Genomic DNA, 12,688 nt, shown 5'->3' on the forward strand with positions numbered 1-12,688 from the left:
ACATAAGTCACTTCAATTCCAGTTCTGAAAGTATTTCCTGTGTGCTGTATATGCTCTTTGAACAATGCTACTCATAAGAGCTCATAAAGCCTATTTATTTACACATTTTATATCAGTGGATTGTTTTCATTGTCATCTACAAACAGGTGTTAGATTCTTTGGTTTTGCCTTACATTTCATTGTGTTTTCTCCCAGAATTCCTTTCTACAACCAGCAGATATTCAAATGTAATTTAAAAGGAAATGTTTATTTTATATTGTTTTTAAAGCTTAAGAAATATAGCACCCTTAAATTATTTCTGTGGCAGGGCTTCACCTAGACTAAGGATGTTAAGTATTGGGTAATTCACTAAGGCTATGTCAAGACTGCAAGCCTCTTTCGAAAGAGCCTCTTTCGAAAGAGAGCGTCTAGACTGCACGTTGAACTTTCGAAAAAGCGGCTTGCTTTTTCGAAAGAAAGCATCCAGTGAGTCTGGATGCTCTCTTTCGAAGAAGCCCTATTTACATTGAAGAACGCCTTCTTTCGAAAGAAGGCGTTCTTCCTCGTGAAATGAGGTTTACCGCCATCGAAAGAAAAGCCGCGTTCTTTCGATTTAATTTCGAAAGAACGCGGCTTGAGTCTGGACGCAGGGGAAGTTTTTTCGGAAAAAGGCTACTTTTCCCGAAAAAACCCCTGAGTCTGGACACAGCCTAACTGAACAGTCGATGCTACACTTCAAAGGCGAAAGCGCTGAAGCCTGGGGTCAGCTGAGGACTCCCCCGCTGACCCCGGGCTCTGGGTGGCATTGCCGCTTTGAAATGCCATGAGGAGCCCGACACCAGGGGAGTCCCCAGTTGATCCCGGGCTCCACACAGTGCTGCCACTTTGAAATGCCGTGAGGAGTCTGATGAAGGGCTCCCCACAGCATTTAAAGCGGCAGCGCCACATGGAGCAGCCGACCTAGGGCTTCGTGCAGCGCTGCTGCTTTGAAGTACCCCTCTCTTACCATCCCCTCACTACCTCTATTGGATAGAGGCAGCAAGATGGGAGGAAGCAACTGGTCAACTATCCTGTCGACGGTCCGATAAGCATTTGCTTATCAGATAGTCGACCAGTCCGTCACATTCCTAGAATGGACCTTCCTCTCTATCCTCCATGATTGCACAGACATTTTTCATTTGTAATTCACTGAGATATTATCCTTAAAACCAAAATCTCATTTAGTATTGGCTTTCTTCTTCAGTATTTGGTACTCCAGTTCTCTAGACAGTATGGTTAAAATGTTCAAAAGTGGCTCCCAAGTTAAGATGCACATCTTGAGATATTCAATTTTCAGAGGTGCTGACAGTTCCAACTGAAGTCAATGGAAGAAGCGAGAGCTCACATAGAGATGTATAATGTGGAGCCACCAGAAATGATGATTACTGAAGCCGTTTTTTAAAACATTGACCTAATTGATAAACTTCTATAAAATATTGCGGGTGAATACAGGAGATCCTCCCCCAGTAAAATTTACGTTTGTAAAGTACTGACTTGTTTATTCCTTTTTGAAGGCTGAAGAGATCAGCAGTGGATTCCAGGTCTGATGTCCAATTTGTTTTGGCAGCATCATGCTTTTTTGTATTAAGTTCATTCCATGATCCTCCCTACTCCCCTTCTAGCCAATAAGAACATCTGGTTTTGAAAAATGTACATCTTCACCTTAAGCAAAAATTCTGTGTTTCTGGGGTGGGATTGAGTGTTCTGATTACCATTATCATTTAATGGGAACTATTTTGAGACTGGCAAACTTGATAACATCTCATTCAACTTATGATTTCATTACATGTTCCGGTAATATTAGAGCTTCATTTGTTGCACAGTGCAACAATCCTAAAAGTAAGACACCTGTTTTTTCCCCAAATTAAATTAGATCTTCCAAATGTTCTAATGGATTGTAGCAAGACTAATTAACCATTCAAGGAATTAATTGTTTTCTTGACTAATGTGCTATAATTACGAATTGTGTCAATTTTTGCAACAAAAAAAGATGCATTTCCTTACATTTATCACAAGCGATATCCTTCCTTAATTAACAAACAAGAACACGCATATACAATCAAAGCTCCTATGTTAAATAATAAAGGATAAACTCCTTATGGAAATTAAAATTAAATTTAAAGTTTGGAATAATATATGCCAAGGAAAGTTAGTGATCTTTTTTTTTTTCTTTCATGTACTTACTTGTGACCCATCTCATGGGCAATGGTAAATGCGAGATTCAGACCATTGTCCTCTGCAATAATACATTTTCGTTTTTCACTGCACATCCCACTCAAATATGCTATACCTAGGAAACATAACCACCACACCAAGATTAATCATTATAAGTATTATTAATACTTACATTATGGCCCAGGATTGAGGCTCTATTTTGCTGGTGCTAAATTAACAGATATGGATGTTTACAAACTAATAACGACAGTATACAATTAGTGAATTTAGCATCAATAGGATAGAAGAGAAAAGAGAAGATCAGGAGAGCAACAATATCACTCATTTCCACAATATATCGTGTATACAAACATTTTTCCCAAACAATATTATGTATTTAAATAAAGTATGCTATAGTACAATTTGAACAGAATATTGTTAAGAAATAGAAATCTAATAGTTAAATTGCTAGAAATACTTGGAACTGATTCGTAACTAGCCTTCTAAATTTACATCTCACATAATGAAGTCCAAATATTTAATGTGTCAATCTGCAAATTAAAAAGCCCTATCAACACTGGGAATTTTATGCAATACCCCCCCATTGCTGCTGTGACTAGGTGTCATGATTATGAGGGTTAGCCAGCAGCCTGGGGATTAAGGGGTTAACTACACCTAGCCAGGTGGAGTGACCAATAAGAATGTAGGTGGGACTTTTCAAACTGGGACAAAGGAATTTGGTTTTTTTTTCTCTCTTGTCCCTTTTGTGTCTCTGGGAGAGTTCTCTGCAGCTACAGAGAGGGACAAGCATGTCTCTCTCTCTCTCCAAGACATCATTCTTTTTCTGTAAGTAGGGTAAAGTTTAGGTAGTTTCGTTAGGTTTTATTGTGTTATGGATTCGGTATGGGATCTGAGATCTGGCACTGCTTAAAAGATGTTTTGGCTTTTCTTTGTAACTAAGTTCTAGGCCCATGGAGTTTCTCCATGAGTATATTTTGTTACCTTCCTCTCCAGTCATTATACTTGCAACCAGAATATTGTTGTAATAATAAAAGTTCTTTCTTTTCTTTTATTAACCTGGCAGTGGTTAATGGTGTGCCCTGATTTTTGTTTTAGGGAGAAGATTTCCCAAATGATCTTTCCCCTGGTTTCTTTAGCAACATTTGGGTGGTGGCAGCGGAAGTTTTATTCCCAAGATCTAGGTTTTTAAGATCTTGGGGGGAAGTTTTATACCAAAGCCTGGTAGATAAGGCTTTGGGGTACACTTGCTGGCCCCCACTTCTGCATTTATCATGCCAGAGTGGGGAAGGAGCCATGACACTAGGTTTGGACAATACAGTGGTAAAATAGTCTGGGGACTAGCCTATACTAGCATTCCCATTATTATCAGCACCAATGGAGCAATACTAGAAAAAATGTAAGAGAATTACCTACATTCTCAGTGTAGATACAGCAAAAAAGGCAACTGTGTTACATTATGAAATGTTATTTTAAATTGGGAAAGCCCTCTGTATGAGCTTTGTTTTCACAAGAAAGTGAGATGTCCCTAAAGATTTTCCACAACATGCCTTCCTTATGCCCCCACTAAGCATAAATACATTGTGTTGACCTAAAAGTCAGAGAAAGCTTTCAACTCTTCTCTGTCTGGTGAAGTCTGGATGTGACAGATGTAGCTGGTGGTTGAAGTGTTTGGGGCTCCCAGACTTTCCTGCTAGTGGGCAGAGCAACAAAGCAAATGAGAAATGGGAAAGACGTGCCTTAACCAGCTCCTTTCCTCTAAAATGATGATATTCCTTATATAGCTTTAATACTGTCCTCTACCACCGCTTGATTGCTATTGCTACTAGTTCCCCATAGTATTCTACTGGCTGTTAGAGGTAAATCTTTTGATAGGTTCCATATCTATGGCAAAAAAATAAACTATAACCAGTAGTATTCATAACAAACAACAAATCTCAATATACATAACTGAGACTTCTTTGTACACATGGCTCTTGTAAGTGCATTGATTACTGCTAATCTTTTAGTCTAACACTTGGAATGTGAAGCCTGCATTCCATTTACATTAAATTATTTTATTATTCTAGATATAGCCAAAAGCATCATATACAATTAATGTTTTATTCCTTATTCAAGTTGATCATATACACAAAAACTGTATCAAACACTAGCTACTGGATGTAAACCAGCCAACTACTACCCAAAAACTAGTTTCATGTCTTGTCCATGGTTATAAATTTCATGTGTAAGGAAAAAAAACTGGCTTTGGTAAGCAGCTGCTCTTGTTTAACTATCACGGAGTTAGGTAAAAAAGAATTTCTATACACACACACACACACACACACACACACACATATATACTGCAGTTTCCTGTGGCTTATTAACACAGCTGGAATTGCTCCAAGGTTAAATCCACTAGAAATACCCTCCCTCCCTAAAAGCCCTGAACAATAGCTCTTTTGTTATGATTAAAGTATCCCCGCTGCACCCTATGGGCTTTCCACACAACTTCAGATTAACACACTTTATACTTAAAACAGTCTTTGTTTGAACTCAATGATAGCATCTCGTACAATTTTAAAAACAACCCACCTCCATGTCTAAGAAAAAGCCTAAAAGACACATTGACAGTTGTATTTCTCAGAACAAGAAACAGTAGCAAACTGATGCATGTTTGATAGTAGATGTTAAAATTCTCTTACCTCTTGATGATAAAAGAGACTTTATTTAGGATAATTAAATACAGAATTACTAAATCCAGTAGAGCCTCACTAATTTGCACTACAGCAATATGAAATATCACATTTTGTGAATTAATAAGTACCAATGAAAAGGATTGTTTCAGAAAAATTAATATTGTTTTCATTTTATTTTGTCAACTATTTATATGGTTAATGATATTTCATATGATAGCAGTAAATATACTAGCTTATATATCAGTGCAAATAATGTATGTCCCCAGTTCAGAATCTTCTAGTGTATCTTTTAGGCTATGTCAAAACGACAAGTTTTCTTGGCAAAATGTATGCTAATGAGGGACTAATTTGCATGAGTCGCTATCTCATTTGCATATTTTCTGCCAATTCATTTTTGAGCAAAAACAAGCAGTGTGGACATTTTCTTTTTCCACAAGATCCTTATGCCCCAAAAGAGGAGGTATACCGATCTTGCGAAAAAAGGAGTTTTTGCATAAAAAGAAAACATCCACACTGCTTTTTTTTGTGAAAAAAATGGATTGGCAGAAAATATGCAAATGAGATAGCATTAGCATATTTTTTTGCTGAGAAAACTCGTAGTGGAGACGTAGCTTGAGAGGCAAACATCTCTATTATTTTGCAAGTGTTATAAAAGCATGCAGACTAGCTTTTCTAGGTAAACTATCAAAAAACTATTGACTGTTCCTTGGCCAGTTACTAGGGGTATGTCTACACTACCCTCCTAGTTCGAACTAGGAGGGTAATGTAGGCATACCGCACTTGCAAATGAAGCCCGGGATTTGAATTTCCCGGGCTTCATTTGCATAAGCGGGGAGCCGCCATTTTTAAAACCCCGCTGGTTTCACGAGGAGTAACGGTAGTTTGAACTAGGAAGCCTAGTTCGAACTACCTAGTTCGTGCCCCGTGTAGCCGCGCTGCACGGGGTTCGAACCAGCGGGGTTTTAAAAATGGCGGCTCCCCGCTTATGCAAATGAAGCCCGGGAAATTCAAATCCCGGGCTTCCTTTGCAAGTGCGATATGCCTACATTACCCTCCTAGTTCGAACTAGCGGGGTAGTGTAGACATACCCTAGTAGACATGTGCCCAAATCATGAAATAATGATAATAAGTATCACTGCACACAGTGTCCATGAACAGACTAAGGCTTTAATTAGATAGAGAATGAAGCACCCTCAGTACCAGAGATCCAGCCACAATATTGATAAAGTGCAGAAGAAAACATACTGCTCCCATGTTCAATGTATAATTCAAAGCCTTGGTAATTTTTAATCATCTTTTAATGTTCCTGTTCTCACGCAATACAAAAAATTGTTTACCTGAAGTTTAGGTTGAAAAATTCCGCACATGTTTCAGGAGGACAAAATCCCTAAGGTCATGTCTACACTAGAGATAAGATGGAAGCAGCCTCAGCTGCTCTTCGGAGATTTGAATTAGCAGGTCTAATGAAGAAACACTAATTTGAACTGAGAGTGCACTCCATCGATGCTGGTAGACAAGGAGTAAGGGAAGTTGAAGGAAGAGCATACTCCCTTTGACTTCCTGCAGCATGGACGGTGCCAAAATTCAAGTTAAGATACTTCAACTTCAGCTAGATGAAGTTGCATATCATAATTCGAACTTACCCCCTAGTGTAGACCAGAGGTGACAGAAGGAAATGTCACTCACCCTGTGCAGTAACTGTAGTTCTTTGAGATGCGTGCTGCTATGGACACTGCTAGCTAGAAATACTGACTGAGGGCTCAAAAGGCACATATACATCTGAAGTACATGTATGGGGTGCACCTATGGGGGCTCCACTTCAGATACGTATGTGCCCATTGAACTCTCAGTCAGAGATTTCCAGCTGGCAGTGTCCATTTGGTTCGCACATACACCACATGCCTCCTCATAGCAGTCACTGAGGTCATGTATGGGTGCATAGGAAAACTGCCCTCAGTTCATTCTGTTCTGTTATCCTCTAGGAAACAAATGAAGCAGACAGAAAGGAGAATGGATAGTCAGGCACTCAGGCTATGTCTACACTGCAAGTTTTTTGTGCCAGAATCGCCGTTCTTGATCAAACACTTGCAGAGCATCTACACTGAACGCGCACTCTTGCACAAGTAAATTTAAAGTAAAGCATCAGAACAGAGGGTTTCCTTGCGCAAGAGCTCTTGCACAAGAAGGCAGTGTGGATTGACAACAGGAGTTTCTTGTGCAAAAAACCTCTATGGCTAAAAAGGCCATCAGAGCTTTCTAGTCCACACTGCCATGAATGCTCTTGCGCAAAAGTACATCTCTTGCACAAAAGCACATGGCAGTGTGGACACGCTCTTGTGCAAGACCTTTTGCGCAAAAACTCTTGCGCAAAACAGTTCTTGCGTAAGAAACCTGCAGTGTAGACATAGCCTCAGAGACACACATCTCAAAGAACTACAGTAACCACACTCCACGAGTAACATTTCCTTCTTCTGTGAATAGCGTCCTTATGGGAGTTCCGCTTCAGCTGACTTCTATGCAGTATCCCTTGAGGTAGCAGGGAACTTTGGAACAGGGTTCAGAACTGAAGCTAGTACTACAGAGGCACGTGCACTCTCATAATTATTAGAAATATAACCGGATATCCATTTCAAAGTCATTGAGTGGAAATAAGATCCCCTTAGCTCTATCTGCAAAGTATGTGGAGTGTCCAGGCCAATGTTTCCTAAATGGTGTTCCACGGAACTCTAGAGTTCTGCAAAGTGAAAATAAGGGTTCCGTGAGAAAATTCCAATATAATGCATATTAGTTTTTGAGCTTTATTTTTTGTACACATTAAATGTGATTTTTGTTTTTAAATATGTGCAATTAAACTAAATGTGGTTCTCATGACCTTATTTAGCATTTATTTATTATTATCTTTACTTATTTGTGGTCTACTTTTTCAGCTCCATATATAAGACTGTAATTATGGGTTCCACAAAATTCTTTCGAATTAAAAAGTGTTCCATGGCCAAATAAAATTAGGAAACACTGCTCTAGGCAATCCCCTAATCTTCTTACTCCTATCTAGGTAAAAGGTTAAGGCCTTCTCACATCCAGATATGGAAATAGGATTTTTTTCCTGAGAAGTGTGGGGGGAAAAATGATAGACGGTGTGACATTTGATTAAAATGTGGCCATGTAAATCACTGTTGTTACCACTGTTATGTAATCACAAATGTGGACAAAGTGTGCCAACTAAGGTGTCTGTGGAAAAGTTATGGTTTGCTGAATCTGACTGTCATATATATATGAATGCATCCTTTTTATATCTTAAGTTATGAATATTTATTGTGTACCAGTATTTCAAATGTGTTTGCTCGTGTGGTCTTATCCATAGGATAATTTGCATCCAGTCTGGCCAGCACACTGTGAATGGAGTATTCAACTCGATGGCTCATCAATGAACAAAATGGACCCCAAAAGAAACCTATACACACAGATGGATTGCATATGAATGTTCTAACTAAAATATGGGTAATGGCCTCTGCTATGACTCGGTGAAGCATTCGTGGACATGTGACTAAATCATGTGATCCTAATTTTCATCTTGTTACCTATGTTTTTCCACAGACTGAACTGAGGGCTTTGTTTGAAACAATGGGCTACCTTCCATAAGGAAGAAGTTATAAAAGGACCCAGGAACATCGTTATTTGACCTTTTTCCAGCTCTGATCTCTGGACTAAGAACTTACACTAATGGGAGCATTCTAGCCAAGGGAATGAGGACCTTCTAATGTTTTTGTACCAACCAGAGATTTAACAAGCCATCCGTTTATGCCATCACTGCTTCAAACATAATCCAAGAACTTTGCAATGATAGTATGTATTTGATTCCTTTAACCAATTTTAACTCTCACTACTTTTTTTTAAATAAATAAATTTTAGATATTCAGTACCAAAGGATTGGCAACAGTGTTATAAACAATCACTGATCAGTAAGTGTCTGGGTGTTGCATCCAGGACTAGAATACCTGAGGAGACTGCATTTCTGACTTCTTGTTAGCCAAATGGTGAGACAGAAGTTTTATTTTGTTCCTGGTTGGGTATATTTTATAGACTAACCATCAGTTTTGGAGTGTTAGCTCTGTTTCTCAGCAGCTTGTCCTGAAATTGGTATTCTCAGTTGTGACCCACTGAGGCATGGTCACATTTGACATCATTTTGGCAGGATACATGGAACTAAGTTGATTGATCTTGGGCTTAGAACATCATGCTATGCAAAATTTGAAATTTGATACTGTGAGATTTGGAGATTAAACAATAACTAAAATGAGTAAGCAACAATCATACAGGGTCTTGGCAGAAACACTTGGGAAGATTTATGCTTATGAAAGGAATTACCCTTTAACAGGATGTCACCTGTCCCAGATGCAGCTGCTACAGAAGAAGCAATCAAACTCCAAGGCCTGCAAGAGAACTGTGTCAAGAACATGAACAAAGAAATGGAAGAGATTCATCCATTGTTCTGGACATTGCTACCTCCAGCAAGAATCTATTCTCCTTTCTGTCATCCTAGATTACCTGTTGGATGTACAGACATCCAGATTATCCATCAGTTTGGTCAAGGTAGCAAACTGGCAAAGACCTTTCATCCCTTGGGTGACAGAATCTCCATTTTTGCTCCCCCAGTATCACACAGGTCTGTCAGGAAACTAGCTAATCTGTTTACCCACATCAGATACCCCACCCTATCTTGGAACCTCAACCTAGTTCTCAACCACTTCAGAAGATCTCCATTTAAACTAGGGATGTAAGCGACTAGCTGAGTAGTCAATTACCTGATAAGCCTAGACTTATCGGGTAATTGAGTCACTGCTCAACTTGTCACTTCTCTCCCCCCTCCCCCTTGCTTCCTGTATTAGGGGCAGCAAGGGGCGGGGGAGAAGGAGCCAGTGCTGGGAGGAGCTGGCTTAAAAGCCAGTCTCCCCCACCGCTGCAACACCGTCTCTGCAAGGGAGCAGGGGAGATAGAGGTGCAGCCTCTGGGGGACTGGCCGCAAGCTGGGACTCAGCTGTCCTGGCTCACGCTTGGTCCCAGATGCTGCACCTGTGCTTTTTAAATGTAGTAAGAGCTGCCTTGCTCTTACTACATTTAAAAGGCAGAACTGCAGTGGGGTTAGCTACCAGGGCCAGGGACTGACCAAGTCTGCCGATCCAAGTTTTAAATGTAGAGCACGTGGGTGGGAGAGTTGGTGCAGTTAATCTGTATATCAATCAATAAACAATTGCTTATCGGTTAACCAGTGAACGGGTAGTTGGTGGACATCCCTACACTCTAGATGGACTCAGATTCCAATGAGGGCAGGGGCAGTAGAGAAGAAACTGAGGAACAACTCATTCACACACCTCTATATAACCCCAGTGTCTGCCACAAGGAAGCACAGGGTGCATGAATGGTCAGTTTTAGTTAGAAATCAACAACACAGGGGCTCAAGAGGCAAATGAACACCTGAAGTGGAGCACCCATATGAATATTACTCATAGAAAAATACAGTGTTCATGAAACAAAATCCTAAAATGTGTGAAAATATTCAAACAGTAAAATCACTGAGAAAATGTCCACTTTATTCCTGTGGTAATGCCATGAGAATAGCTAAAAACTCAAAGGAAACTTTATCTATCCTTTATATGGACCTCTTTCTACTAAAAATTTTTGAAACACAGGAATTGCCATACTGGATTAGATCAGTGATCCATCTAGCTCAACACACTGCTCTTGCAGTGACTAGAATCAAGATGCTTCAGAAAAAAGATGCAAAACACCCCACAGTAGACAGCTAGGCCCCATGCCAACAAAGCACTTATGTATGTGCTTAACTTTGAACACGTGGTCAAGACCCTCTGACTTCATTGCGATTATTCACATGTTAAAAGTAAAGTACATGCTTAAGTGCTTTGTTGGATCAAAGCCCTATAGAATTCAAAAACAAGAACTACATTCAGACATGGTGAAGGTTGAGAATCTGCGTAGGTAACATAAGGTAAAAAACAGATACAGCAATACCAAGCAAGAAATTCAGAGTTAAAGTTATACCTAAATGAAACGTATTAAGTGACGTGCTGTTAAGGTACCCAATCAATCATTAATCCTGCTTTGTAATGAGACCATATAATCAAAATTAAAGAATTTTATAGTGTTGTTTTTCACAGGTTAAATTCAACTGATTTTTAAAGACACAGAGGATCTTGGTCCCTGCAATGGTATCTCTACTAGTGACAGATATGTCAGGATGCTTCATGGTGACATTCTTTGTTAATTCCCAGGATGTGGGGGAACCAGTCTTCACAAGTTGGCTATCAGTACTTTAACAATCCTACTACTGAATATAACAAGGATTTTCCACCACAAATGATGTTCTTCAGCAGTTAGCTGATAATATGCTTCAAGAAACATACTGCACCAAAGGTTCGCAATTACATATTGGTATTATCAGGTTGCAGCTTCCAATTACCACAAACAGTTCAGAATTTGCATTTATGTGATACTTAAATGACTAATCTTCAAATATCTGGGCAATCTGAGGAAGATCACCTGGCATGATATCTGGGCAATCTAACAAGATCTGGGCAATCTAACAAGATCACCTGGCATGTCATATTTGTAACTGGTGTAAATCTGATGAACATTTACTACCCTCTTCTGAAAAGTGGACATACCCTCTGCTCACTCTTCTTCCATATCCTGCAGTGGTATGTACTGACTTTCATGCCCTGATATGAACATCCCCATCCCACTATTTCTCCTAATGGTAAAATGCTCTTTGACCATACAAGTGCTGCCAATCTATCCTACCTTTATGATCCAAAGAAGTCTCATACTTTCCACTCAGTCCTTTAGGATACTAAATCATCACCAGATCTTGTTTTCGTTTCTGTAAAATGTTTCAGTTTTTCCTCTCAGCATACATGTGGAAATTCCCACATTTCTAGCTGTAGTTGTGCTAGGGAAAGCAGTCGTGATAAGAAACCCAAACAAGAAATGGAACTTTCAGCATGTCTATTGGGACTATTTCAGAAAAGAATCTGACAAACACCTTTATACTCAGGGGCTACGTCTAAACTGGCATGATTTTCCGGAAATGCTTTTAACGGAAAAGTTTTCTGTTAAAAGCATTTTCGGAAAAGCGCGTCTAGATTGGCAGGACGCTTTTCCGGAAAAGCACTTTTTGCGGAAAAGCATCCGTGGCCAATATAGACACGCTTTTCCGCAAAAAAGCCCCGATTGCCATTTTTGCAATTGGGGCTTTTTTGCGGAAAACAGTACTGTACTGTCTACACTGGCCCTTTTGCGCAAAAGTCCTTCGGAAAAAGACTTTTGCCCGAACGGGAGCAGCATAGTATTTCCGGAAAATCACTGATGATCTTACATGAGATCGTCAGTGCTTTTCCGGAAATTCAAGTGGCCAGTGTAGACAGCTGGCAAGCTTTTCCAGAAAAGCGGCTGATTTTCTGGAAAAACCTGCCAGTCTAGACATAGCCAGGAAGTCATGACACATGGCTGATGATATGGATGCTGCTTTCAAGTTCTTCTGTGAGACTTTCAGAGCAGCTAGAAAGCTGATTCCAAATGCTTTTGGTAGGGCATATTTACCCTGCTGAGTTGATGTTTGTAACAACCTCTTTGGGGGAAAAAAAGACAGCAGGCTTAGCCTGAAAGGACAAAATAAACCATTAATGTGTTAAAAGAAACTGCTAATATGGAACATTTTAGTATTAAGAAACAAGAAAAGTGTCACTAATGTGATGAAAGTCTGGACTTCATGTACTCAGGTCATAGGAGTTTGGTGCCTTCTTCAT

The 12,688-nt window shown here is 39.6% G+C and overlaps 1 protein-coding gene across 1 annotated transcript in view; it reads right to left on the reverse strand.

Moving 5' to 3' along the window:
• ADAMTS19 (ADAM metallopeptidase with thrombospondin type 1 motif 19) overlaps nucleotides 1-12,688 on the reverse strand; it is a 221,669-nt gene that overhangs the window by 102,651 nt on the left and 106,330 nt on the right. The window contains exon 8 of the mRNA XM_014577964.2: nucleotides 2,203-2,308. Within this exon, the coding sequence (XP_014433450.2) occupies nucleotides 2,203-2,308 (106 nt within the window). The remainder of the gene's footprint in view (nucleotides 1-2,202; nucleotides 2,309-12,688) is intronic.

This window comes from Pelodiscus sinensis, chromosome 6 (genome assembly GCF_049634645.1).
Source record: "Pelodiscus sinensis isolate JC-2024 chromosome 6, ASM4963464v1, whole genome shotgun sequence".
NCBI classification, from domain to species: domain Eukaryota; kingdom Metazoa; phylum Chordata; order Testudines; family Trionychidae; genus Pelodiscus; species Pelodiscus sinensis.